This window comes from Alligator mississippiensis, chromosome 8 (genome assembly GCF_030867095.1).
Source record: "Alligator mississippiensis isolate rAllMis1 chromosome 8, rAllMis1, whole genome shotgun sequence".
NCBI classification, from domain to species: Eukaryota; Metazoa; Chordata; order Crocodylia; family Alligatoridae; genus Alligator; species Alligator mississippiensis.
In genome coordinates this window covers 8,351,349-8,379,239 of record NC_081831.1, presented here as the reverse complement: position 1 = coordinate 8,379,239, position 27,891 = coordinate 8,351,349, and the positions used below count along the sequence as shown (strand labels likewise).

At 41.5% G+C, this 27,891-nt stretch overlaps 1 protein-coding gene across 1 annotated transcript; it reads right to left on the bottom strand.

Annotated features, from left to right (window-relative positions):
• Positions 1 to 1,158: 1,158 nt before the first annotated feature.
• On the bottom strand, positions 1,159 to 27,858 carry MMD (monocyte to macrophage differentiation associated). The gene is made up of 7 exons (XM_014601886.3): positions 27,719 to 27,858; positions 18,813 to 18,894; positions 9,901 to 10,061; positions 8,451 to 8,525; positions 7,151 to 7,252; positions 6,172 to 6,241; positions 1,159 to 3,463 (listed from the first exon to the last, which is right to left on the bottom strand). The coding sequence occupies exons 1-7, from the start codon at positions 27,745 to 27,747 to the stop codon at positions 3,263 to 3,265; spliced, it is 720 nt and encodes a 239-aa protein (XP_014457372.1). The 5' UTR covers positions 27,748 to 27,858; the 3' UTR covers positions 1,159 to 3,262.
• Positions 27,859 to 27,891: the final 33 nt, after the last annotated feature.

The following is a 27,891-nucleotide window of genomic DNA, read 5'->3' as shown; positions in this document are numbered from 1 at the left end:
CGCTTTCCAATGCCCTTCCCCCTCAAACGCACAACTCTTCTTGATGGTCAGATTCAGGCAAGTATGTGCTTTGATGCCTTTGGAAAGAGACCGTGTTTTGGCGGTAGTTTTGTGGGTAGCAAGACACTGAAAAGTAGCTATGCATCGACTTATTTTTCAGTCTCTAACTATTTGGAAATACCTACTCCAAGCACTGAAAATATGGAAGCATAACAAAACTAGATAGGCACCCAAATTAAGCCTTCTCTGATTTGGAGAGATTCACGTAAGGTCATCTGTGGGGAGGAGGAATACGTTTGGTGTAAAATGAGCTTAACACATCTTGATTTCTATTGTTATCAGAGTAGCAGGCGTTTTCCTTTCCTTGTGTGACTGAAGGCTGTTGTGCCATAAGATGAACACGAGTAACAGATGCATGAACAAGTCACGGGGGTGGAAGCTGTGGTATGAGCTTACCAAAGCGATAGGCAGACATTCTGTAAGTGCTTGCACACGCATTTTTACCCCACAGTGGGCATGTCTACGTGTGCCTAAACCTAATGAGCCTTGTGCGCATCTACATGTGGACGCGCTAATGCGCATTAAATTTAGCCATGAATAGCCAAGTTGCATTAGCACGCATGCAGACACGCTAATGCACATTAATGTGGTGTCCGTCCATTGACGCGCACTGTGTTAATGCGCATTAGCACGTATATACGTTCGCTAATGCGACATAGCTAATTGCACATGAATATGATACCTGCTTTATGCAGGTATCAAATGTAGGCTCGAATAGCCTAAAATTGTCATTTTAAAGGCACATTAAGGGCACGCATGTGTACACATGCGCCTTTAATGAGCCTTAAATTGGGCTAATACACACTGTTCTACCACTGTAATCCTTCATGTCTACTGAACCTTTCTGAAGCCTGCTTTCCCCACACAAAGAATGCTTTCCGATGGTTTTCCTTTCCAAGTATTTTGAGCTTCAAAAGCAAGTGAATAAAGCGTAGCTCCTTTAGGGTTAAGTCTAATCTCTGTGGACCTGCACCAGGGCAGCAGCAGCATACCACTGAAGAATATTTGCACCAATTCCTAACCAAAGCGTCTTCAGTGGAAGTTTCAAAGTTGATTTTAGTAGAGGCGTTTCCATTTAGCCACGCATACTCTCTGGACTTTCCAAATTGCACAAAAATGTTTATTGTTTTAGTCTAGTACATTCAGTCTTATACGGACTCGAATACAGTAGTTCAAAGTTTTTTGGCGAGGTCAAATCCTTATAAACCCTTTCTCGCTTTTAAACACACAAAAAAAATTGCCATGACAATTAAAGATAATGGAACAAATGAAAGCAAATTTCAGTTTTGATAAAGCTTAACATTTATGTATATATTTTAGTGGTTTTTAATATTACTGCATTTAAACAGAATAGACAAACACACAGAAGTGAAAATATTAAAAGACATACATGTCAAAAAAAAAAAACTGAGGCATCCAGACATTTGAGACTGTCGGAATAGAAATGATCTGCCCAGTTGTCCCATTTGTATGCTTTCAGAGCAGTGAACTGGTCTGGAATACTGGTGCTGTTTTCTGATCACCAGTTAATACTGAACGGCAACTCAGTTTCAATGCCTTGCTTTTAAAATTTTGCTGCTTCCTGCAAACAAATTTTATACAAATGTGCAGATTCTAAAATATGCAAACAACTGATAAGTCTAGATGAGATATTAAATAGTCCCTCAAAACCATCCCTATTGTACTAGTCTATTGTTGAAGACAGGCAATATCCAGAACAAAATCTGAAAAAGGCAACACGTTTTGTTTTTAGTTTTGAAACACTGACATGAAAAACTGAGTAAATTAGAAAAAGGATAAAGTCAATCTTAATATAAGACATTCATAATATAGTGGGACAGGATACAATTAGTGGAGAAACGATCAGCATTACAATGAGGCTTCTACATTTGGTTATTTAATGCACGTGTTCTACAATCATGACTTGCTACCACATTTTATTTTCCTGTACAGAAAATAGCAATACGTTTAAAGCCCTGTTTTGCTCTTTGTAAAGTCCCAGATCAACAAGAGGCGTTGTATCAAGTTCTTCAGGCTTCCCTCCCTAAAAGGCCATGTGTGAAGAACCATTAACAATACTTGTCAGCAATTGCAGTGTACCAATTTTTGCTGGGATTTTCAGAAGGGCATCCAGGAATTCAAGTCGCACAACTCCCATGGGATGTCAGTGGAAATTGATGCCATGGTCCCTTGAGAGCCTTTTGAAAATTCCAGCCTATTTCAGCACCAATAGATATGAACACTTCTGGACAACTGCTGACTCTTCTTCAGTGTAATTTGGATGTTCAGATACATAATAGCTGGCCACCTTCCTTAATACTGCCAAGTTTTGAGAGGTCTGCAACTCATTAATGCAACTGTCTCTGTAGACAGCATGGAATGGGATAGGAATCTTAACACATTTTACTGGTATTAATTATTTCTCTGAAGTACTTTTGCTTCTGCCTTTGATAAGCCAGGCTAAGCATACTCTAGCAAGCAGAATGTTTTCACATTACAGCTGGCCAGAACTACCTTTTGAAATTCAATTGTCTTAAAACTTTCAATACAACTACACTTGTCATAAAACCATTGGAAGAGGTATAATGTTTGCTTGTCAGTACATTATGTGGAATGTAACCAGTTGCTGCAAGGTTTTGCAATATGAATAACTGCATAGATGACAGTTGCGTGTTTTCAGTTCGAGAAATGTACTTTTAAAATTTATAAAACACAAAAAAGTTTCTATAAAAATCACGTTATATCAAGATGACGGGTGGTAAAACTAGGTTTATCCATCCATGATTCATGATTATTAAATGGCTAGTGGAAAAGTGATAGAAACCAACAAAAAAAGGTACATCGTTGCTATTGCACTGACTTCACAATTTGAATCATTAATTTAGAAAATCCATGTATTAAAAACTGTAGATTTAAACTAGAATACAAAAATTCAGGTTTGTAAACATCAGGTAGCCAGTTCTCTAATGCGGAATGGACTATCTGTACTGTAGTACAGTATCTTGGTTATTTACAGTACTTGCTGTACGAAGAGCAATTCCAGGACACATTACACAATAGCAGTTCACAGTAAATGTGTTCAAGAACTACCAAAGTCAGTGCAGGTTTTCCTGTGCAATTTCTCAATTCCCCAGAACTCCTTAAGTCAAATAATACTGCTACACGCACCTAGTGCAGGGTTGGTTTTTCTGTTTTGTATTTATCATAAATGGCGAATAATGTCTGCGGGGCTTCTGTAAAGGTATTTCCAAATGGCATAGTAATGAACTGCAGCGGCTGTGGCTACAAATATGTGCCAGATGGCATGGGCGAAGGGAATGATTCCGTCGCTCTTGAAGAACACCACTCCTGTACAGTAAATTAAGCCTCCCCAGGCGAGCTCTTGAAGTCCATCAGTGTTGTTCTGTTAAATGGACAAGGAGAGGGGGACAAAAAAAGAGTTAGCCTCCAGGAAATTAAGCTGAACACAGAATTTCAAGAAGTCACCATTAGTAAGAGGGGACTTCATAACATTCAGGAGGACAAACAGCATTATTTTGACACCTGGCTGCCGGCTACATAATATATTATAGTTGTATGAGGGGAAGCTTCCAAGCCTTTCCATGCAACAGCTAACGTGATTAGAACATGCAGGGTAAACCGTCCTAACAGTTTATAATTTGGGCCTACCATGTCTTTCCACAGTCATCCAATTGCATTGCTTGTAAAAGATTTATACTGTTTCATCAAGTTCAAAAGTGAGCATTTTTGCCTTTTCATTTATATTTAAAATCCGTCTCTCCATATTTTTGGCAGTTTGAACAATAAGACTATCATAATAAAAACGTACAGTATGAATGTGTTGTTTGAAGGTTTACAGTTTACTGCTATACAAACACTATCAGGGTGACATGATCAAAATTAAAGCAAGCTGAAAAAAGGCTGTGCGCCAGGGCCCCAGGGAAGTGCACATTATATTTAAGATCCAATTACAGTGTTAATTGTGCCATAAATAGTAACCTGGCCACAGGTTAAAGCCAATTTATGGCATGATAGTATAGCTAATGAGCCACAAAAATGTTGAACATTGCAGCTCAGTTGCATCATGCCTTAAACTGAAAGGGACACAGCCATCCCATACCTAATCGGTGCATTTAGGCTAGGGGCAACATTGAGTCCTGGACTCAGAGTCCCTGCCAGATCCCTGGAGGGGGGTGAGAGGAGTGCCATGAGCTTGACATCAGGGAGCATCTCCCTGATCTTGGGCTCACCATGTCTGGACTTTTTAAAAAAGTGAGTGCGCAGCAAGGAGCCCCAGCTGCACCCCTGCTGTTTCATGCTCCCAGAGTGCCCATGGAGACAGCAGCTGAGGAGCTGGGCACTGTGCTCCATACCTGCAGGCACTGCTTTACAGAATGCAGTACAAGCAGCTGGGAAGTCAGGAGCTCCCAGCTTCCTGTACCCTGCACCACATGCAGAGCTCTAAAAAGCACTGCTGCTGCAGCTTCCCTGCCACGGACTTTACACTCTATGCCAGGCAGCTCTGGCCATGTGGGGGTCAGAGACCCCTAGCAGGGTTTAAAGTCTAGTAGGTGAAGCCCTTTGGCTGATCCTCCACACCTGACAGCCTGACCAGAACATGGAATTTGAAAGACAGATGATTGTTAGCTCTGATCTCATCAATCAGCTGATTGTCAGTCTGGGCCCCCGATCTGCGTCCCTGGTCGAGTTTCACGGCCGGCCCATGCTGACTGTTGGCTCTGCCGAACCTGCGGGAACTCCTCTTTCACCTTATGATTGTGATCCTGGGCTCCTCCTGCACTGGCATATAATAATAGTGTGATTGAGATCTCATCTCTAATGCCAACGATCATACACTAGAAGGCATGATTGTTGGGACTGGAGCTGCCTGTTATCCAAATTTGATGTACGCAATGCTATTAACTACAGAAGTAGCATGTGCTAAGCTTGTTGCACCTCATTAAGGCTGCTCATATTGTTTCTCACAAGTCTGTATGGCTCTAACGGCAGCATTGATACTGGAAGCTTTCATCAGCTCAAGGCTACTTCAAAAGGCCTGGAAAAACTGACAGCTCCCAACCAGTGCCACCAATTATGCACTGGAAATTCAGTTAGGGTGCAGAGCACACAGAAGCACCAGAGTGCCTATGTAATGAGCCAATGTGCACATAACCAAATTTTGTTACAGTGTGAGCAATGAGTAACCACTTGAGGCTGGTATGTTATTCACTCAAGCAAATTATGTAAGTCTAATGGATATACACGGAGCATACTTTATTACGATTTTGATATGATTATTGATATGCACATAGCAAAAGTCTGGTACATGATTTTAGATATCTTCAGATTATCTTCTCTATTAAATTTTGTAGAGTTACTCAAAGCACAAAAGGAGCTGTTATGACCATTTTATAGGCCCTACTGCACAACCCAGGAGGATGAAGGGGTTTTTGTTTTTAATATATTTCCGAGTTGCCTGGTATAAGGACACTACAAACAGATCAGTCTTTAACCAGTTGCATTCATTATTCTGGAGGTGCCTCTAATAAGAGCCAGAAAATCTTCTAAGTTATGTTTAAAAAGGAATGAGGAGCCTATTTGCATTTAGATTTTAAGCCAGATCAGGAAATAAACTGCTCACTTATTAAATAATCCAAACTGAAAGCACACTGCCCTGTAGGAAGCTGTAGTACCCTGCAGGAAGTTTACATTTCTAAATTAAAAACTTTCTTCTGATTTTCCAAGGGAAAAGAAAGCTTTAAAATAGGTTCATAAATATTAAGACCCAAACACATTGCTCTGATACATTTATGATAGAAGATAATTGAAACACTTTGATTTTCTGCCACTCTAATACAAAAGTACCATGTTTACATGATAATTATTTAAGAAAGAGTCTGTAAACTGGATGACATTTTACTGGACGGTTGTTAAGCTACAAGCTAAATGGATGACTTAAATATATCCGGTACTTCTGCACCTAGCATTTAGAGTAGCTTGTTGGACTGAAATTAAAACCTATTCAGAATAAAAAAAAAAAAAAAAGGAACTTTATTGTAAGTCTGTTGCTACTTTTAAAAGAAAGCTCATGTTAACAGACAGATTCCTTACCATGGATGTCACAACCAGAGCAGGAGAAAATCCCATTGCTAAATAGAAAAAGAGTTCAACAATCTTATACCTGAAACAGAACAAATTAGGTAATTTAGGAAACAGACAAAGTGAATGTTTCAAGCATATTTAATCTTTTCTTCCAGACAAGATAAACATACACTTTTTACATTAACAGTTGCCTATTACCTACCAAAAAGTTTTGTACAAAGATGGATATTATCAAGGTTTCAAGTTGCATAATATTAACATTCAATTTGCATAACAGCAGACTGATATTTTTCTAACTATTGGAAAAGGGCAGCATGCTAGAAACCTGGCAACACACCTGTCTAAACATCTGCCAAAGACAATGATGTCTCTTCATGGTTTGGAGAGGTACTTGCAAGTACCAGTCAGTCTCTTGCGGGGGGGGGGGGGGGGGGGGGGGGGGATATGCATTATTTAAAACCTTTTTCCTAATTTGCTGGAATAAGGTCAATGAGTGAGACTCAGTCAAGGAGGCAATTACAGCAGCTTGAGGAAACAACAGCGCAAACTAAGCAAACCAATAAATCAAATTGACCATTAGTAAAGTTCAAGAAGGGCTTAGCATTCTTGTGTGTTGTTAGTATTCTTGCAGTTCAATCCACCTATAACTTAGTACTGCAATACAATCCTATCCAGAATATATTAATTAATAAAAGCATCTCAATTGCCTCAATCTCTCTCTCAAATACCTCCATAAGATACTGAAGAGTAAAACATCTGTTCTAAAGATGTAAAGTTATTGTAAATTTGTGTCCATTTGATCATCTATAAAGATCTATTGACAAGATGTAAGCTTGCATCCTTCTATTTATGTATTTCTATATTTTAATGAATTTAGTTCAATATGAAAGATGAATAATGAACTGATGCATTACTGCAGGAATACTTTTTTTAAAAAAGCAAAAAGTTCAAATTGAGTGGAAAGTTAAATGCAAATTATAATTCTTACTTTTCATGGTAGAGAAATACATAAATGGTTCCTCCAGCCGCCATTAGCCAGATAAACCAACGCATATGAGATGCCAGAGGTCCAAGCTCACGAAGATTTAACCTGGAAGCGTGAAGATTACAATAAATAACAAAAGTGATGAATGTGTGGAACTTACTGACCTAAAAAAGAGGTGTTTTGTTTTGTTTTGAAATGATGTACAATTTGCTTAGATACTAAAAAGGAAAAAGTCCTGCAAAATCTTGGAGAGGTAGGTAGTTTTAGTTTAACTATTAGCTTACATTCTCAAACAAGGGAAGTCCACGTTCCAAAGAAGGTGCAGGTAGGGGAAGGAAGAGAACTTCCTTACTTCCAAAATCACTTCCTGCCATCCATTTAAGGAGCAACAAATGGTATTGGGAGAGAGTCAATCAAGAGAATTTGGAGACAGGTATGTATTTATAGAAGGGTTGAAACCCATTATACCTGTGTAGCATCTTTCCCATCCACTTTTTAAACTCAAGTCCTTGCAAAATAGTCAGGTACCAATTTCAGGATGGGATTATGGAGGCATATCAGATGACTGCTCCATGCATGCAGCCAGTTAGCAAAAGAGTAGAAAAGCTGACAACAGAATTTAATACTCCTGAACCCAGGCTCCTGCTCTAGCCACTAGCTAACTACCTTCTTCCCCACCCACCCCTCACCACCCCCAAAGCTGTTTCTGGTCCCCAAGAAGTATTTCAAGAGTATTTGAGAGTATTTCAAGATGTGAACATTATATCTTTAGAGAGATTTTTTCACTGCAATATTAAGAACAGGCTACAGAAGCAGGGAGAGAAGCAGGGAGAGAGAATATGGCAATTCATATTCAAATTCAGAATTTGGATAATTTGGTGATCGATAAACTGAAAAAAAATCATTATTTAATTCCTTTCCTTCTGGCACTCAGAAATGTCCAAGTCTAAGAATGGGGGAACAGGACAATCTGTGGCCCCACTTATACTCCTTATATAAACGCTGAAGTGTTGAATAAAATAGGAATGTAGTTCAAGTTCTGAGTATCTCCGTAAATGAAAATTATGAAAAAAATATTAAGGAAAGTGACAAAAATTGTATATTCCCCTTGTATTACAAAAATATGGCAGTGACAGGATAGTTGGACCCTGAAGGTTTATGCCATATTCCATTTCATTCTGGCAGCGTGGTCAGTCTAATCAACTCCCCCCCACCCAAAAGCTGTTAAGGATTATTTGGAAGTCACATTGATAAAACACTCGAGGAAGCATTAGTTTTTGAAAATACAGATCAGATGTCTTACCAAGGTGCATATGATGCTGCAATAAAGACATAGATCATCATTCTGTCACACATGTGAAAACAATGTTCCATTGTCCTAATAAAGAGAGAATAAATCACTAAGACAGAGGTTTGAGAATGATTTCATGATTCCTTTGATGAATACAAAATAGCAAGTAAGCCTTCTCTGGCATGAACATCAATGTTAGCTGCTTTTACTAATGATAGGGTAACTTTCTGAGTGTGTTCCACCTCCTTTAGTACACTGCAAGAGGAAGAGGAGGACCTTCTGGCAGCGCTCTGTGCCATGCTCTCCAGGCTGGGTCCATATTTGTGTTCCACTGACTAAGGCCCCAGGAAGCCATATTCAGGCCAATAAGAGCACAGCAGCATTTCAGCCAAGTCGTTCCCTCTCCCTACAGCCTCCTTGTTAAAACACAGACGTAGCGGGCTGATGTACCATCTCTGCTAGCCAGACTGACAGGCGGCAGGAAGAAATCTTAATGACACTGCTTAATTTGTAGCCCTGTGACAGCACAGCCAAGAATCTACTCTGTTTTGATGTTGGGAGACCAGCTTTGAAGTATTACTTTCATCTGGTCAACCATGCATTAGCTTGTAAGCGTCTTGGCAGGTTATACATCTACCTCAGTATACTGTAATGTGCCAGAGTCCCTGACAAACTCGCATTTCTATAACCGAGACTAAATCCACCTCACATTTAAACCTAGCAGTCCTCTCAGGCAACTCCGTATTTGCAATGCAAATTCCCATTCATGCCAGCATTACTTTCGGTTAATGTTGCTAGTTGCGTGGTTTTGTTGTACAGCCCTAGGAGGATGAACAACTTCCACGTTTCAGAGATGACAAAGATTTCATTATATAGTTAAAAGCGATTTAGGATTACGTGTTGGAAAGCGGTGTGTGCGTACACAGCTATTTTAAAGAGTTGTTTTCAGCTTGCCCTTCTCCCAAAAGGGCCATCGTTACAGGGTGTGAATGTAAAAGCCTGACTAAAAGTGACAAACTGATATTCTACATAAACATCATCAAGACCCGAAGGCAGCAAAGTAATTCCTTCCCATCAAAGTGATATCTTTAAACAACAATTACTGTTACAAGAAAAACATTTCTTGTTAATCAGCATGGCTATTTTAGGACTGTCACCTCGACATGGAAGGCTTGTGCAGAATAATAATTAATTAGGCACTGAATTGCAAACTGTCTGCAACAGAAGCAAGGTTTTCTAAAGAAAAAACAAAACCAAGCACTCCACGACAGGTAAAGGTGCTCCTACAATAGTCTGCAAAACACAGTAAATGTTAGGGAGGACCTACGGGGACTTATCTGAGATACCAGTTTCATTCCTAGCTCACTTCCTGGGAGTGATATGAGGTTACTGATTCAGAAGCATATCAGCAGCGGAATGAACAACGCATTATGGACAGCACAAACACAGCAACTGAGCATACCTTAAGTGACTCTTTTTCCAAGAAACTATGTGAAACACAGTCGAGACTATGAAGAGTGCGCAGAGGCCTATGCCGTACATCCATGCTGTTATCTTTTCCCAGCGATCATCTGAGAGCCGATGGAGGAGGGCACTACCCACAATGGCTGGGACAATGAGGAACTAGGAGAACAAGAACATGGTTATTCTCTATCCCTAACCAATATAAAATATCACTGGCCATTTTAAACCCACTGCTGAATTATGGAGCCCTCTGGTTACAGTAGTCGGGCAACAGCCAACAGATCCAATGATACACTGTATTGTATTGGCACCTACATCTTTCTACACATGCCCTCATCTTCATTTTACCCAGTATTTATTAGCTGTGTGGCAATTCTCTAATGGCAACACCTTGAAAAGGATACAAAACCCAATTTAGATGCTCAAATGTTTCATGAGTTATCATTAGTAGGTAGTAATTAATTCTACCCTCTCCTTGCAGTCTCGTTTAGAAACCATCTGTAACCTCATTAGTCACAATGCAAGTGAAAAGACTCTCAACCCAACTCTATTTACAAGCCCACTTATACCCGGGCAGATGATATTTTGCCTTTACAATTGTTTTTCCAAACCCAAAGCAATAGTGTTAAAATTTATTTTTTTTTAAAATCAAAGTAGATGTTATCCAAATGAAGGGCTGGCTTCTGCCTTGAGATGTAGGCATAGCTGCCACTACTGTCCAATGGAGTCCAATTCAGTACATGTATCCAATTAAGAGAAAAAGTTGCTCCTCTGCAGGCCAAGCAAGACACAGACTGAAGTCCTACTGAAGTCAATAGGCTTCAGATACCCACTTAGCTGAGCTGGTGCCAAACAGGCTACTGACACTGAAATTGTGTTGTATGGCAGAAACTTCCCCTTGTGTAAATGAGGTGATACATGCCATGCCAGTGTAACACTCTTTAAAGAGAAGGGCAATAAATGGTACCTTTAAAGCACCTTTATTCTATAAAACTAGATCCATACTAATGGATGAATCAATACAATTATTTCAGTACCATTCTCCTCTGACCAAAATAGAGACATACCGCTATGAAAACCTGTGCATAGACCAGACTTTCATAAGTAGCAGTAAAAAATTTGTCACAGATGCAATTAAATATTTAGAAGGGGTTTTTTTTCTGTACTCTTGATAATAGAACAAATTAATCTGTTAGGCCAGCCTATATTAAGGCATAGAAAATAATTCTCAATTCACAGCTCCAATAAGGCATAACCTACTTATGTCATTTTTCAAGGCTGAAGGAACAATCTGTATGAATGATCATTGAAGACATTTGAACTGTGGATTTGAAAAGGCATTTCAAAATCTGAGGAATGGAGTGTGCAATAATTTACAACACAAAGAATAGTGCCTGCTACAAAAGTACTCAGTGTGGTAGAGGCAATATCTTTCATTAGGCCAACTAGATAGCTGCAAAAAATGTCTTTATTTGCAAGATAATAAAAGATATCACATCTACCACACCGACTGCTTTTGCTTTTAGACCAACACAGCTACCACCTTTATCCCTGCTAAATGAGTAATGATTCTTAAACAGGTACGGTAACAATTGCATATAATATCTATAATACTTTGTGCCTTCTATCTGAAGGCTCTTTTAGAAAGATTAGTAATTTTAACCTAATATTTTAGGGCTTTGCAAGCTGATACTATTATATCCCTAATTCCACAGCATTGTGGACACATTTCCCCTCTTTTGAGCTCACGCTGAATGCAAATTCCACAAAATTAAGGATTGTCACAGGCCATCTAGTCATCAGCGGTCAACTTATTACATGTCATTTAGTTTCACCCAGATATCCCAAGGATTCTAGCTAAAGCCTTTCTTTAAGTCTGCAGGAGACTAAGCTGCGCGCCACAGGCAGAGAACAAGGGACAAGAGTGCTACCGATGAGGCCCCTACAATCACTCGAGGGAACCGATTAGGTGACTTCCTCCATTCTTACGATTTAAATGCAAGTCACATCTAAATTCCCTATTTTTATTAAAAGCACAGTACGTTCAAACTCTACCAGTATATCACCTATGATATTAAGCTTTAGATGTCAGTATTTAAACAATAAGGCAAACACTTATTCAGGTAAATTACAGAGCATTTAAGACAGAGGATATTTCCAGCAGTGGGTTAGCCAGGTACTTTTTAAGCAGTGACGAATATATTTACTTACTGCTGCTAAAACAAAGTGCCGGTTTATGTTACTACATTTTCATTAAGGCTGTTTTAGGAAGAATGCAACTGCAGATCAGTGCACGGATGAAAGGTATGAACAATAAGTCGGTTACTGCCCTCTTTTCTTTCTCTCTGCTGCTCCCTGGCCCACCTGTTTTCTTTTTGGCTTAAAAGAAAATTTCCACTCCTACAAATGGATGAGCCACACACAAGAAGGACTTATCCTTTCTTCTGCATATTCCATTTAGAAAGAACCCTACTTCACCTTTGTCCAGTGACGGGTATCATGAGAACAGTTAGACTAAACAAAGGGTGTTTTATTACTTCGGGATTTTGTTTCAAGTTTTAATCTAGCTGTTTTACGTCAAGCCAGACATGAAATTCTGCTGTTTACTGGCCTACTAGAAAAAGGTTCTTTAATGGAAAACTTCTATTCAATACAGGCTCTAATAAAAAAAAAAAGAAAGAAAGAATTACATGTACATGTGTATTATCATCCCTCTTTTGAAAGCAGGATATAGCTGCCTTCACAGAACAGTGATAAAAATACATGTTTTCCACTAATGCTTTTAATCCTTGCTACAAATTTCTCAATCCTCAAAGGCAAAGAACTGACAGGTCCTTCAAGTTGATGCATACTAACAAACTAATAAAAAGGAACTATTTCTGATGGAGAGTGATAGAAATGCTGCCTCATCTTAACCTACTGTAACACTGCTAAGTTGCCAGACAGTGTTCTTGGTGTTAAAATTTGCTGAAAGTTATACTTTATTTATGGAGTAAGCGAAATGGCTTGTGCTAGTGCTAGAAAGACACCAACTTCTGACTATCCGAAACCAAGTCAGCATTAAGATAAATTGATTTGCCTTTGGAAGTATCCCCTTTCCTAGCTTTAGCACCTTACCTAAAATAATACTTGCTGAATAAAATAACATAGGGTTGGGAAGGAACTTTGGAGTAGAGACTTCTGCTCAGTTTTACAGAAAAAAAGGCCAGAAAGGAGTGAAGATGTATTTGCTTATTTAATGGATTGTCATTTTCAAAGATGCCTAAAAGATTTCAGGGGCTGAATTCCCTGTGTGCCTGGATGAGCTGTGGGCACTTAATTCTTGCACCCTTTAGAAAATGTCACCTTGCTATAAGAAAGTCATTCATAATCACAACCCATGAGATCAAAAATTAAGTTAGTTTCCTGAAGTACTGGCTAAATATCATCTAGCAACTGTTAGGCACAGCACCAGCTATAGGACAAGGAAGGATAGAGAAGCAATAAGTTTGAGTCATCAATGGAACCAGTAACCCCTAAATGTCAATAGAATCACATTGTCAGAACATGCATTTTCGCTGAAAACAACACTTTGCAAAACCTAGCTGACTTTGCTGGAATCTCCTTTTCAAAGAAAATTGTCGAGAGGCGGGGAATAGAAGAATCGGGGATATCAAAACAATCCATTTCCCAATTTTTTGGAATGAAACATTTTAAATTTAACGTACAGTACAATGCATTCAAATCTGAAAGTAATGCTTTCTTTTGTCAAGACGAAATGTTTTGATTGGTCCAGAAGGGGAGGTTTTTCTCTCCTGTGAGTTGTTCCCTCACCAAATATCAAAACAGGTGGTTTGATTCCAAATCTGGAACAAACACAATATCAAAATTCTTTATAACAGGATTGTCCAACTGGCAGCCCATAGGAGACCAGTGTGCAACCTCTCTCCCTTGGCTGTGTGATGGGGAGGGGGCATGCCTCCGCTGCAGCATGCATGGTTGGCAGGGAGTGGGGAGGCAGGGATTCTGGAGAACTGCGCAGCAGAGAGGTGGGCAGACAATCCTGGCAGGGCTGCATACTGCTGGTGCTGCCCATGCGGTAGCGGTGGAAAGTCCTAGGGGGCCTGCTCCCACAGTGTAGGATGGGTGCATGCCAGCGCTGCCTTGAAGTTGGGCAGCCCTGCTTTACAAACCAGGACTTCTGTCTTGTGCACAGCTGTAATGGGTCACTCGCATTCAAGGTGAAATCCACACACCGCTCGTGTTAGGAGGACGCAAACATCTTTATAGACTGTAGGAGCTGGGATCTGCTTTCTATCATTGCAGTGTAGCATAGCTACAGGAACTGTCTGTGTCCATTACAGTTTACTTGGGTTCATCAGCAAAGTAAGGGGAATATTTTGCCCCATTTCTCCAGGCCAGTCCCTTAGCAGATCTGTGTCACACCATTTGTGACCTTTGTGGCTCAATCAGTGGCTATGCCAATGTGCACCCGCTCATGAGTTACCTTCTCTTCACCTCCAGCAAGGGAGGAAAGTTTCATGGAGCAGGGAATTAATAGCTTACGCTGTGTGTGTACAGGGAACAGTGGCTGTGTAGAAAGAAGGGACTTGGCTCCAGAAGCACATTTCACAGCCTGCGTCAGTCCTCCCTTCCATCCAAGAAGTCAGCCGGGATCCCACAGCTTCTCTTGGACTTGTGCAACCTCTCTGCTTCTGCAGTACCAACTCTGAGGTATGCAGACCAGGACTAATATTTTGAATGAAAGAATGCGTCCTTATATGACAGCAAAGCAAAGACTTCAAAAAACTAGTAGAAACTAAGTACTGTTTACACTGTTGACCTCTGTGTAATTTAGTACAGCCCACGCTTTCTGTTCAGTACATGAGAAAATTTCACTCCCACATCAAACAAAGCTTACCTTACAACTCAACTGCGACCGTCTCCTGCTTCACTCATACGCAGGTTCCTTCCTGATCCTCTAACTACTGAGCTGTCTTTTCAGTGTTTCTACTTTCCTCTGTTTAGCTGCCTTTCCTGCATCTCAGGAGTCTAAAGACAACTTCAGTGTTTGAATTTAAGCTAAAAAAATCAAGACATTAAAAAAAGCCATTCCAAACAGCATTTTCTACATCTGACTATACTACATGCAGGTACCTTTTCATCCATTTGATGGTGTTCCATAAGGCAATCTGCATCCTAACATTTTAAACATTATTTTAAAAATAGCTGCAACTAACAGACACTTGCAAGTATTTAAAATATTGCACAGCAAAGGTATTAGAATGCATGTGACTTAGTATTTCAAAGCGTATTAAGCTACTGTTAGGCCTGAGCAGGAAACAGAGACCAATCCTACAAACAGCTTAGTACATGAGGGCACTTCCTGCTTTTGAAGTTATGGATAATGCTTTGTAGCACACATCTAGAGGGTTCTTGTACTATACTGTATTTTGGGATAAGCGAGTGAACATTTAATGTCCACCAGAGGACTAACTTGTAACACGGCACTGAATATTTGGGACATTTGGTCTCCAAAAAGCAAGCCCGCATAGGACAGCCAACAGTCCATGAAAAATTGATCACAGAAAGGAAAAGGCAGCAATGGCTACCAGGAGAAGAAAAACAAAAAACAAAAAACTTTCCCAGCTGTTTCTTCACATGCTCAATTAAAGTTTTAAGTTTGAAATTTGGATTCAAAGATTATGCATATTTGAGGAACACCAGGCAATAAGCTGAAACACTATACACACATTCATATATATCCATCTCTTCACCCCCCTCCTACCCTTTGGTTTATTGCAGCTCACTTATCTTAGCCTACTCAGCTTAGGCCATTTTAACATTACACATCTACAACCTGATAAGGAGTTTGCAGTATTTCATGACATGCAGTCTGCAACTCTACCAGTAAATGCACACATATATTTTACTAGAAACAGTGGCATTTCCCAGAACAACAGTGACATATTAACCACAGAGCAAATAAGCAGGTATGACATGCCTGATACTCTACATAGATGAAAAGGCAGCAAGACATTTAGAAATTCAATTTGGCCAGTAAAGGATTTGGCAGAAGCATCAGGAATTAAGCTACATTACGGTTACGATAGGTAACATTCTGTTACCTCATCCCTTTGGATGAGTAAGCATGCATTACATAATTTTCTTCCATGTTAAGAAGATGTATAGCTTTAGCTAAAGAAATAAATCAAGGCCTCATTTTGTATTTGTGAATCAGAGCAGGGAAGTGTAGTGATCCTAGCAATGTGGAGTTCGATTTCAATAGTTTGATATACTTCAATTAGCATAACAAGGGATACAGGAAGGGTACTTATGAATAAAGATTCGTTAACTACACAAGGCTTTGCTGTCTGTTAAACACGCATCTGAGAATCACTCACAGAGGCATGCAAGAGGATGCACTCTGGTAAAATGGATGCAGAAGTCAACCATGCTTCAGACTTTGGGGTCAGGCAAGCAAACACATGGGCTTTAATAAGAGATTGAATTAGACATTTCTTAATGACTTGATTTTAAGTTCTCCTTTTCCATAGAACTGGAAAGTTAGTTTTCCCCCCAAAAAGCAAAAACTATTGTTATATGTCAAATCTGTATACACTGTTAACTCCAGCATGGTATTTTAAGGTTATGAAAAAAATGTGCATTTACTAGACAGTCCAGATTATGTGAAGCAGTTCAAAGTTTACATATGGCACAATGATTAGTGTGCCTTTCAGAATGGTTTCACTAACCAATTTACAAGCAGATTCTTTATCACGTCATTCTGTTCCACTTCCATTCAAACAGCCTGTACCACAGCCTCTTACACGTGTCTAAAGTTTTACTGATAGATCTCCCTTGTTCCTCTACTGCTGCAAAACAATCCTGAGTAATCATTAGCCTAGTAAAGAGCCATTTTCATGACACTTTAGTCATCCTTTGATTGGACAGAGTTAAAAAAACTGCACACAAAGGACACGCCTAGACAAGCATGGATGTGCAGTACGTGGCACTGCAGACCTGTCTGTGGAGCCATCCATGCTGCACATGCAGGCAGGCGTTCCCCACTCTGTTAATTTGCAGCATGAGGAGGGTTGACCCCAGGAGATCCCAGGGTCAAAAAAACCTGTGCCTAAAGAAAGCGGGGCAGTGCATGAGGCAGCAGTGTGTGTTGCCCAAAACTAGAGCCTGGCTGGCCGAAGCCACACCCCAGCTGCTGACCAGACTTTCTGTTGCAGGATTGCTGCACCTGCAGCTCTTGGAGTCCCCCAGAACCCCAGGTAAGGCTGCTGGGACCAGCACAGTTGCTGGCCCCAACCTCCTCTACTGCGCCTGGGCCAATGTGCTGCATGCCAGATTGTGCATGGCACAGATGTTCCCTGGGAACAAGCAGCAGCAGCACACATTGTGCCACTGCTACTTGTCCCTGAGGAAACATGTTCCTGCTCATGGGGATGAGTCCAGAGGATGCAAAGCATTTAATGCAGGGGTGGGCAATTATTTTGGGCAGAGGGCCGCTTACCCTGTTTGGCAGGCTGTCGAGGGCTACATGGGTTGCCCCGCCCCTTGACAGGTGCCCCACCCCCTGGTCACCATCTTGGGACCAATGTCCCAGGGCCAGCATCGGTGGGGCCCAGAGCAGGGCATGGGCCGGCAACGGTCTGTGGACCTGGGTTGGCCTGCACCAGCAGGGAGGGGGGAGCTGGCCTGGCTCCATAGAGCCCCTGCCAGCTGGGACCCCACACTCCTGCCACACTGCTCTGGGCCCCAATGGCACTGGCCCTGGGACACTGGTACGGGCCCCATGCTCCCACTGGCTCCCTGCCCACTCACACCCAGTGCCCCCCAGGTGGGGGGCAGCACTCAGCCCCGACCACCTGCTCGCCAGCAGGGAAGCTAGTGCTGAGCATGGGGAATAGTGGCCCCTCGCCAGCCCCATGGCCGGTGCTCCCTGCCCGCACGGAGCTGTTTGGAGCAGGCACAGCTTGTAACCCTCCCCACTGCCAAGCTGGCAGTGGGGCCGGGTTACAAGGTGGTGCTGAGCGCGTGCGGGGGGGAATGGGAGGGCTGCCTGTGCCTGCTCCGGACAGCCCTGTGCGGGCTGCGAGTGCCTGCAGCGCGGGGCACTGGCCATGGGACGGGCGAGGGGCCACTTTTCTCCATGCAGGGAAGGAACCTGGGGAAAAGCTAAGCATGGGGGGGGGGGGGGGGGGGGTGAGCAGCTCTTCCCCCGCCCCATGCCCAGTGCTCCACAGTGCAGGCGCTTGCAGCCCGTGTGGGGCTGTCCGGAGCGGGCACAGGCAGCCCCATGCAGGCCGCAAGCAGCTGTAGCTTGGGGCACCGGGAGTGGGTGGGGAGGAGCCACTTCTCCCACCCCCCACACTCCTTCCCTGCTTGGGGTTCCCCCCCCCAATGCACTTACCTGAGCTTCCCATGCCGGGGCAGCCACATGCTCCCAGCTCAGAAACCGCAGCTGGGGCTTCCAGCTGGGGGGCAGGCCCTGCTGTTGTGGGAGCCCGCCGGGCTTCCCCATTTTTGACAGAAACCAAGGGCAGAGAAATATTAATTTCCTACATTTTTTTAGGGGTCCCGTGAGCCGGATAGAACGACCTCGTGGGCCAGATCCTGCCCGTGGGCCGTATTTTGCCCACCCCTGATTTAATGTGTACTTGTTTTTTTTAAGTGACCGTTTGAGCCCTTGTACATGCAATTGAGCTACGTGCATTTTATGGTTGATACTCGCACCTTTTTAGATGTATAGATGCTAACCATCTTACCAGCCTCTTATTAACTATTACAGTCTTGTCCAAGCTTTCAGATCATTCTATTTATGTTAAAAGCTGCAATCATATATTTAAATATGCAAAGGGAAAAGACGACAGAATAGATTAACTGAAGCAAACTAGAAAGATGATGAAATTCACTTACTGCATGTGTGTAGCAGTTAGCAGCATGTTCATAGCAAGTAGGTTTGTAGCGGCTATTTGCTGGAGCTGGGTGGTTCATGAACCTGTTGAAATAAATGAGGAAAAAAGGTCAGCAACTACCCCAAAGCAGTGCCTAAGCAAGAAGGTCTGCCTTCAACCTAGTAACGTTAAAAACAGCAAGCCATGTTTAACATTTCTTGACATAGATTCTTTAAAGATAAAATATACACCTGAAAACTGAGGTCAAGATGAAATGCATTAAACCAGTGGTTCTCAAACTGTTTTTTTCACGGACCACTTGAAAATTGCTGAGAGTCTCAGCGCACCACTTAATAAACTTTTTTTAGTCCTACAAATCAAAGCACACAACTCATATTTTAATATCAGTAGTCTTATCAAGTACAGATATTCTCAATTGTTCTGCAACCTTTCTGTGGACCACCTGAATGGAGCTTGTGGACCAGTGGTGGTCTGCAGACAATGGTTTGAGAACCTCTGCATTAAACAAGTGTGTGCGCACGCGCCCATCTAACTAAAGAGAAGTAAATCCCCGTGTATATAAGGCTCTTTGCATTTAGTAGCCTTTGCATTCACGATCAGACTCTCACTGTTCCCTTGGATTGTTCAAACGACAAGTAAATATTTCGTCTTTATTAACATACACAGGGGCAGCAGCTCCAAGGAAGGGCAAAGAGAAACCCTGATCCATATATAACTCTAATTTTAATATGTATCCTCTTCTCTACAGCCCCAGCAGGCTTCTCTCATGATATGCAACTGTTAGAAATGAACCTTTTGGAACTAGGACAACTCGGATATTGCTGTTTCTACGTTTCTAAGGGGCTCCTGTTCTTTTGGTCCAAGTGATGCATGCTTAGGGTTTTCCTTTAAGGCTCTGTGCCACTTTCTATCTATAAAACCCTAAAAATAGATATGCTGCTTAAGGCAGTATTTAGATCACAAAAGCTTCAACGGCAAGCAAACAGTAAAGATCAGACTGTAACTTGTTGCCGCGGCTGTATCTTTTATTTGGGAATTTTCTGGGATTACCAGGAAAAGGGAATCTTCCTTAAATAGGTATGCGGAAGTTTAGAGGTCTCCCAAATGGAATCTTAAGCAAATTTAAGAAAAGAAAAAAAACTTGCCTTGCCAGTATTTTAAGAAATACTTAAAAATCATGAATAATGTGAACATACAGACATGGACAACCACTATGCAACTCTCTGGTGTATCATTCTAACATTTTTTTAAACCGCACACAGAGTTAAAATCAACACCATATAATTAGGATTGCTTAGTGTTCAAAGCAAAGAGTCATACCAAAGAAGTGCAAAACCATATTGTACCAGTGATCAGCAGTGCCCGCACACCCATGAAAACAATCTCTCATGCTTTCCCCAAAGTCCCAGTTTCCTAGACTTTTGAACTGGATCACTATTTAAAGCCATATTCTGAACGACTGAGTGTCTCAAAGGCTCCCAAAAGGCACCCAGCAGAAAAGAGCCATGCATGCAATTTCATAATGCATGCAAACATTTGCTCAAAGCTCAAAACTACTTTGTAAATATGCCCTTTTATAAGCTTTTTGCCAACATTTGTGCTTTTTGCTGGGTTTCTTAAACCAACAAACAGTCTTATTTTGATACCACAGATATTTCTATCTTTTGTTCTCAGACTAAACGCCAAAGTTGTGGCATTTGGAAGTTAATTCTTTTGACCAGAGATCCCCCTTTGTGAATCACAATAAATATTCAGCTCCATCCACAGATCAAAAGTCAGAGCAAGTTTACCCTTAGCACTCATGTTCTTTTTTCACTGGTATAAATAGGCTATTTAAATTATACTACGTAGTAAGCAATCCAAATAAGTGAAGTGCAATATGAAAATCTCCCCCCAAATTGGACCAGTTGAAATGTAATCTTTAGAGAAAGTTGCATTTTTCTGAGTTCTCTGCAAAGGGATGATACAAAGCACTAAGGCAGGCGCTCACAAATAAGCATTTATGGCCACCTGTACTGAATATTTACCGTTAAACCAACTACACTAATGCTCTAACAATGAAGGATTTAGCAGGTATACACACTTGTTGTAGTCCCTGTCGCCCCTACTCGTGCAAGACAATAACTGGACTGTCACATGTACCTATTTACAGAACATTAAAAAGAGGAACTGATGCTTGGTTCTCTATCTTTATTCTTATGTTCAACAGCTGTTAAAGATTACGTCAACATCCTGTAAAGATGGAGCAAAGTATTCACTTAGCTTTCTTTCCAAGTTGGGAAAACTGTTAAAAATAAAGCATTTGTGGGTTTATTTGAGTGTGCAGAATTAAAGTGCTCTCTCACAGTTAAGTGGGTTCAAACCCACAGGAGACTATTTCTACTGATTACATCTAGAATGATTTTACTAAATTTCTCCAAGGACCAGAGTGGTACCTTAGAGGCCTTATTACACACAGAAACAAAAGTCAACTTTAAGGCTTTGTGTATTAGAGGAACTGCAATATTAACCTCTGCAAAACAACCAAGCTATAAATGATTTATAGGATATTTATAAGTTTGAAATGGTTCTCTAGTATGACATCCCATTATCAGCTGCAATTTGATCAACCAGATCAGTGGTTCTCAACCTTTGTAGACCTCAGAAAATATCAGGTTTGAGTTTTCACTATTTTTGTTTTAATACAGAGCAATAATAGAGCAATTCTGTTGCAAAGACCTCAGAAAGACCACAATAGCTCAGAAGGCTTTTAGCACCATGGATTCCTATTTGAAATCCCTGGATTTATCTGGTGAATCATGTTGGCACACCTCAAGTGCTGTGGCACCTAGTTGAGAAGCGCTGACCTAGATGAAAGGAAGAGAACCATCTGCCTGGGAGATAATGGACCTCACAATGCAGTCACCCGAGGAACTGAGAAAGATTTTCACTACGGCTTGATTTTTACTAAAAAGGATTTTCTAATGGGACTATTCCCGGATATGCCCCTAGTGGCAAGAGGGAACGGTTACACGTGTTTTGCCAACAGCTTATTTCAGTTCTCCGAATGAATTCAGCTACACCGGCAAAAGCACATTTTTGCTGTTGTGTCTGTAACTTCACAAGGGCATTTTACAACATTTTTAGACTACATGACAACTTTATGCTGATAGAATACCTTAACGCACACCTGGCCTTGGAGTTTAGAAACCTTCACAAGTATCTACGTTTTTTCTAGAAGGCTCCAGGAGCCTATTTGAAGTTTTTCAATCTATCCCCTCATCTATAGCTATTTGCAGCGCACGCACAGAGAAAGTAAAAGATCTCTGTAGCAAAACGTTTATAAGAGCAGCAGCCTTGGTGAATAGTGGGAGATAGGTAAGAGAAGGGTCAGGCCTATCTGCAGATTGTATCTTTAGGAAATAACAATCTATTTACATACATATTTACATCTTTCCTCCCCCCACAAATACACAGTTAAACATTCATATTTTCTTTTTATGGCTGCAAAATTTTAGAACCATTTCCAAATCTACTTCGAGACCCATAGACAATTTCAGGCGTGGTTTATATGACATACTCTCATCCTTCCCTTTTACTGAATGACCTTTATGAGTCTATGACAGAGCGAGTATCAAAACTAGACCTAATAATGACTACTTGGTCCCATCACCTCCCAGTCTACATTTCTAGAAAGCCAAGATTTCACAACAGTTTCCTTGTGCCTTCCAGCCATAATTAAGCTCCTACCTAAAATGCATTCTTTCGGAGAAGTTAAGCAGAAAGATGGTGCACGTACACATGTGCTTTACTGCAGCTGACTAATTAGTTCTGCAATAAAGCATCCCAGTCTACACATGTGTCTGTTAGTGCATGGTAAATTAATCAACTCTGCTGTAGGATAGATCTGTCTGGAACCAGCACTATCCTACAGCAGAATAACTGCATGTGCTCAAACACGTATGTAGACTGTGACCGAAGCTGGCTGGGGCACAAGGGTGCTACAGTACAGGGGCTGCCTACCACCTAGCCTTGCACTGTAGCCCTCTCATGCCCCAGCCAGCCCCTCTGCTATCTGTCACTGCCACCATCCCCTGCCAGCACAGGGCTACTTATCCTCAGCTCGAATTGCTGTGGTCCCGGGTGCACGTAAAGATGCTGCGCCCGGGAAGGAGCTGCCTATGGCATGAACTGTGCCTGAGTTTATTCAGGCACATTAATAGCACATGTAGCTACACCCAGAGTATAGATATGTTAGCATCTAGATTTCATATTTTTACACAGGTCAATTAAACTACTCCCCCTTCACAGTACAGATAATCTCCAGCTCTCCCTGAAAAGCAGCACAATTTGAATGACACCTATTTGCTAAAAATCTGTCTTGCATCCGAAAGGATCTCCATCTGTACCAAATTTAAGTCTGCTCCTCATCAGTAAGCTACAACTGTAAAGGGCTTAAGTTGCTGAAGATGGGCCTTTCTTTACAACATTATTGTGACTCGTCTATAGCAAGCTCTGAGGAAGCCCTGAGAAACAGCCAAGTTCATTTCCTTTCTGCTAATTTCGTTAGGAGTTTGACGAGTTCTGTTATTTTTGTCCAGTGCAGGAAGAAAACAAACCTGAGGAAGGGAGTTTATTATGAAGAGTTTATCATGAAGGCAAATGTTACTGATCACTGGAAAAGTCATTTCAACATCATGTAAGAGGCAGACTCAGACAATTATCCCTGCACATAAAATTAGACTTGCATAAGTAGCATTGAGATGGAAAAGTAGGAGAATTGCTTTCTAGATCCAGTGTCCCAGGTTAGAGGTGACCGCGGGATGCTTGTTCTCAGCTCCTTGTTTAAAGGACCAGCGTGTACAAGATGTCTGGTGACTTCTGTGGAAGGCCAATGCTTTTTGTTGTCTATAACACAGATCTCCTACATGTTGCAATGTGACAAAATCTGCCTTTCCTGCTAATCCTCTCTCAAACACCATTTTTTTTTTTTTTTTTTAAGTGGAAAACTAGGGTCTGGAAGAATCTCTCACTCTTTAAATGAAAACTTTATGCAATTTATTCAACCTAAATCTGATCCTAAATCAGAATCAGGAGTGATATGAATCTATTACACCTCTATTTAAGGGAACTTTCCTGAACTGAATGTGTAGATTTGTTCAACACAAAAGCCAGACGCATGAAAATCAAGGGATATACAGCAATGGTTCACAAAACCAGGTAGTTCCAATAATCAATCCAGCAATGAAAGACTCTTTTTAAAGAGGCAGATTTTGGCACCATATACTAATAATTCCTTCAATGAATCTACAAAAGCACTGTTTGAGCATGAAAAATTATTTTCAGTGTTAGACTGCTATTTGGTTCATTCCCTGCATACAGCACAGAAGTGGCACACAGCAAAGCATTTGATCATTTGATCTGCCAACTTCTCTCACACAGCTCCTTTGAACTCTGTATAAACATCAGCACCAAGTGGGATCCCATCAAGAAAAAGCAGCATGGGATAGGATTCCCATTTTCTTGACTGCTGAATTTTACTAAAACTTAGTATTTATGAAGTTAATGGACCATTAGTTTAGAGACAGACGCTGCATATCCGGGGTAGGGATGTTTTCCCAGCTGGCTCTCCTAAAGGAAATTAATCCCCATATAAGACTTCCTCCTATCTGGTACCAGTCAACTGCATCAATCAAAGAAATGTGAAAGCATTACAGCGCACACAACATATTTCATGATAATTGAATTATAAAATGAAGTATTTCTCCAATTAAAATGGTCTTGCACCAAAGGAAAAATTAAGGGCTTTGTCTCTGAAGAATCACACATAAGAGCAAGTAGTGTCATTTTTTCAGGTGGGGACAGAAATGCAGATGGAACAAGGACTTTTGTTTCTTATGCACGCACACACAGACCCACCTACCTCCTTGAACGTTGGGTTTAAGATGTGCAATAGAGTCTTTTAATAAGGAACAGATTAATTTACTGTATTAGTTGGGGGGGGGGGAGAATTGAGAGAAAGGGCATCTAGAGTTAGCATTTTTTTTCATTCCCTGAGACACCAAAACATATGCTGTAAAATTAATTTTAAGGATGACTAATCTAGAATAGCTGTCCTATTACAAGAATAATGTTTTTTTTAATTATACAGTGTGTCATGATGGGTTCACAGAGTGAACACTGTGGTATCCCAAAGCAATACTTCACAAACTAAAAGGGTTTAAAAAAAAAGTTAAAATCAAACCTAGATCATTTTCATGAATCCAATATGCTAGCAGTGGGTTATAGACAAATCTCTAATAAGAACAGCTGTGAATTTCAGCCGATTACTGACTCCATTTAAACGTGGAATTATGCCTTGAAGCCTGAAGCGATAGCCCTTGTAAGCTTTCACCTTCATTAATAACTGCAAATGCTTTTAAGAGTTTCACAAGAAACAGGCTTTAAAAATCTTTTAGAGGTAACTATTTTTGGCCTTAATTACACAGACTGGACCACTCTAAACCCAATGCATTTCCTTCCATCCATTTAAAATGTGTTCTTTTGTGCTTTCTTATAGTGCAAGAATAGAAGGGCACAAAGTGCAAGAGAAGGAAGAGAGCTGAAGTGACTTTTCCAAAAAACATTGGTTGATAAAAAGTTAGAAAAATACGCTGGAAGGACAGACAAACCTGCCTCAGCAACTGAGTGGATTAAATGGGATTACACATGTCAATACCAAAGAAATAGGCAGAAGACATCAAAAGCAACCAGGACAACCCAACAGGAAGAAATAAAAACCAAGACTCTAAACAAACCAGTTCTGTAGCAGTCAGTCTCTAAGGTGCCACCCTAACCCTGCCTTCTTTTTAAAGGGAAAAAAACACTCAGATGGGATTATAAATTTTAAAAGATCAGTTCTACATAAAGTTCAAGATATGCAGTTTAGTTGCCCATTATTTCCTTCCCAGAATACAGAGGATAAATACAATCCTGTCACAAAATAAAGCTCCCAATCATCTGCAAGTGTAACTACCGCTGTTTACAATTGTTCATGGAAACATAATGGACAATCAGACGGCACTGATTTAAGTCAAAAGAACAAAACCAGCTTTTCAGTTCATTTACAGATACAGAATCTGGATACATGGAAGTGACCTCTCGGCAATTAAACAGATGATATTCTCGTCACATCTCATGCAACTATATAAACTCAACATAATGATGCGCTCAAAGTTTTCTCAAAATAGCCGGATGTTGAAGATTAACAGAAGCCCACGATATTGCAAAAATAGCTGGGAGATGCTTAGAGGTTTTCCATTATCTAACCTAAAGTTTACATCTCCCCAATGTCCTCACAGCACATCCCCAGATTTCTGTGTAACACAGGGAGACGAAAAGGCAAAGTTGAAATTGAGGAGAAAATGAAGAGGAACAGAAAGAAAAGCAAAACTCAGGCAATGCTACAGCACGTGTCCGAGCAGGGGAGCAGACCAGCACCGTTTCTTTAAGATATTATTTTCATTGCATAGCGGAGTACAACTAAAGTAATGGTTCCATCTGTCCTTTAGCTTGGGTTGTCTCTGCTTTTTTCCCCACCCTGGTCCCGAGAAAGACCACTCTTTCTGTGAAAAGTGCCCTAACCTCTCGCTCACCTACACAGTTGGTAGGAGAGAGAGAGAGAGAGAGAAAAGAAAAGGGGGTTGGCACATACATATACATACATATGTACATATCTATCTATATTGATGGATAGACATGGACAGATAGACACGGATATCATTTTGATAGACAGATAGGCATGGATATCAATGGATAGACATGGACAGATAGACATGGATATCATTTTGATAGACAGATAAACATGGATATCAATGGACTGACATATAGGCATAGATATCAATGGATAGACAGGCATGGATATCAATGGACTGACATATAGGCATAGATATCAATGGATAGACAGATATACAGACATGGACGGACAGACATGGATATCAATGGATAGATAGACATAGATTCATAGATGTTAGGGTCGGAAGGGACCTCAATAGATCATCGAGTCCGACCCCCTGCATAAGCAGGAAAGAGTGCTGGGTCTAGATGACATAGGCATAGATAGATATATAGGCATGCCCTTCTATAAAATCCCCCACCCTTTTCCACTAGCGTATGATAGATAGATAGATAGATAGAGAGATAGATAGAGAGATAGATAGAGAGATAGATAAAATGCATGCACGTATTTATATGCGATATATATATTACCAACCCCGGCTCCCTTTTCTACTAACATATCCAGGGAAGGATAAATCCCCCACCCTTTTCTACTAGCATATGGCAGCTTGCTGATTTATACACACACACACAAAATAGTATATGCATGCATGTATGTATATGCTATATTATATATATACTATATACGACTATGTATTATGCTATGTACTAGAGCGCATACTATGTATTATGCTATACTATATATAGTATAGCATAAACCAACCCCCGCCCCCTTTTCTACTAACACATCCCGGGAAGAAACACCAAAAAAAAAAAGCCGGCGGCCGGACCGGACGGGACGATGCTGGGCAGGATCCTTCCCCTCCGTCTCCTTCCACAGTTTTACCTCTTTGGCCCTTTCTTGGCTCAAAAGTCAGCCCGGCCCCATCTGAACTGCGCGGCCGCCTTCCTGGGCAGACCCCCCGCTCACCGGGGGGGGAGATGGAGCAGCGCCCCAAAAGTAACCCCTTCTCTCCCATCCCCCCCGCAGATGCTCCCTCAGGTTTAAACCCTATAAAAACCACACGTTGTCCCAGCGGCTCCTGGCGGGGCCTGAGCGCTGTGGCCGCCTGAGCTGCCCCCGCACCCCGGGGTGGGCGGGCGGCGGCGGCATCCCCCGGTGTGGGCGCTGCGGCGTGTGGAGCGGGACAGCGCCGGGCGCACGTGCCTCACCTCCTGAAGCGCTCCTGGAGCCGCCGCATGGGGCCTGGCCGCCGGCTCCGTCCCGAGGCGGCTCCTCGCCCTCGTGCGCGGCAGAGCGAGAGCGAGAGCGGGGCCGCCGCCGCCGCCAGCCCGCCCCGCTCCGCCCCGCCCAGCCCCGCTGCGGGCCTGGAGCCGCCTCACGG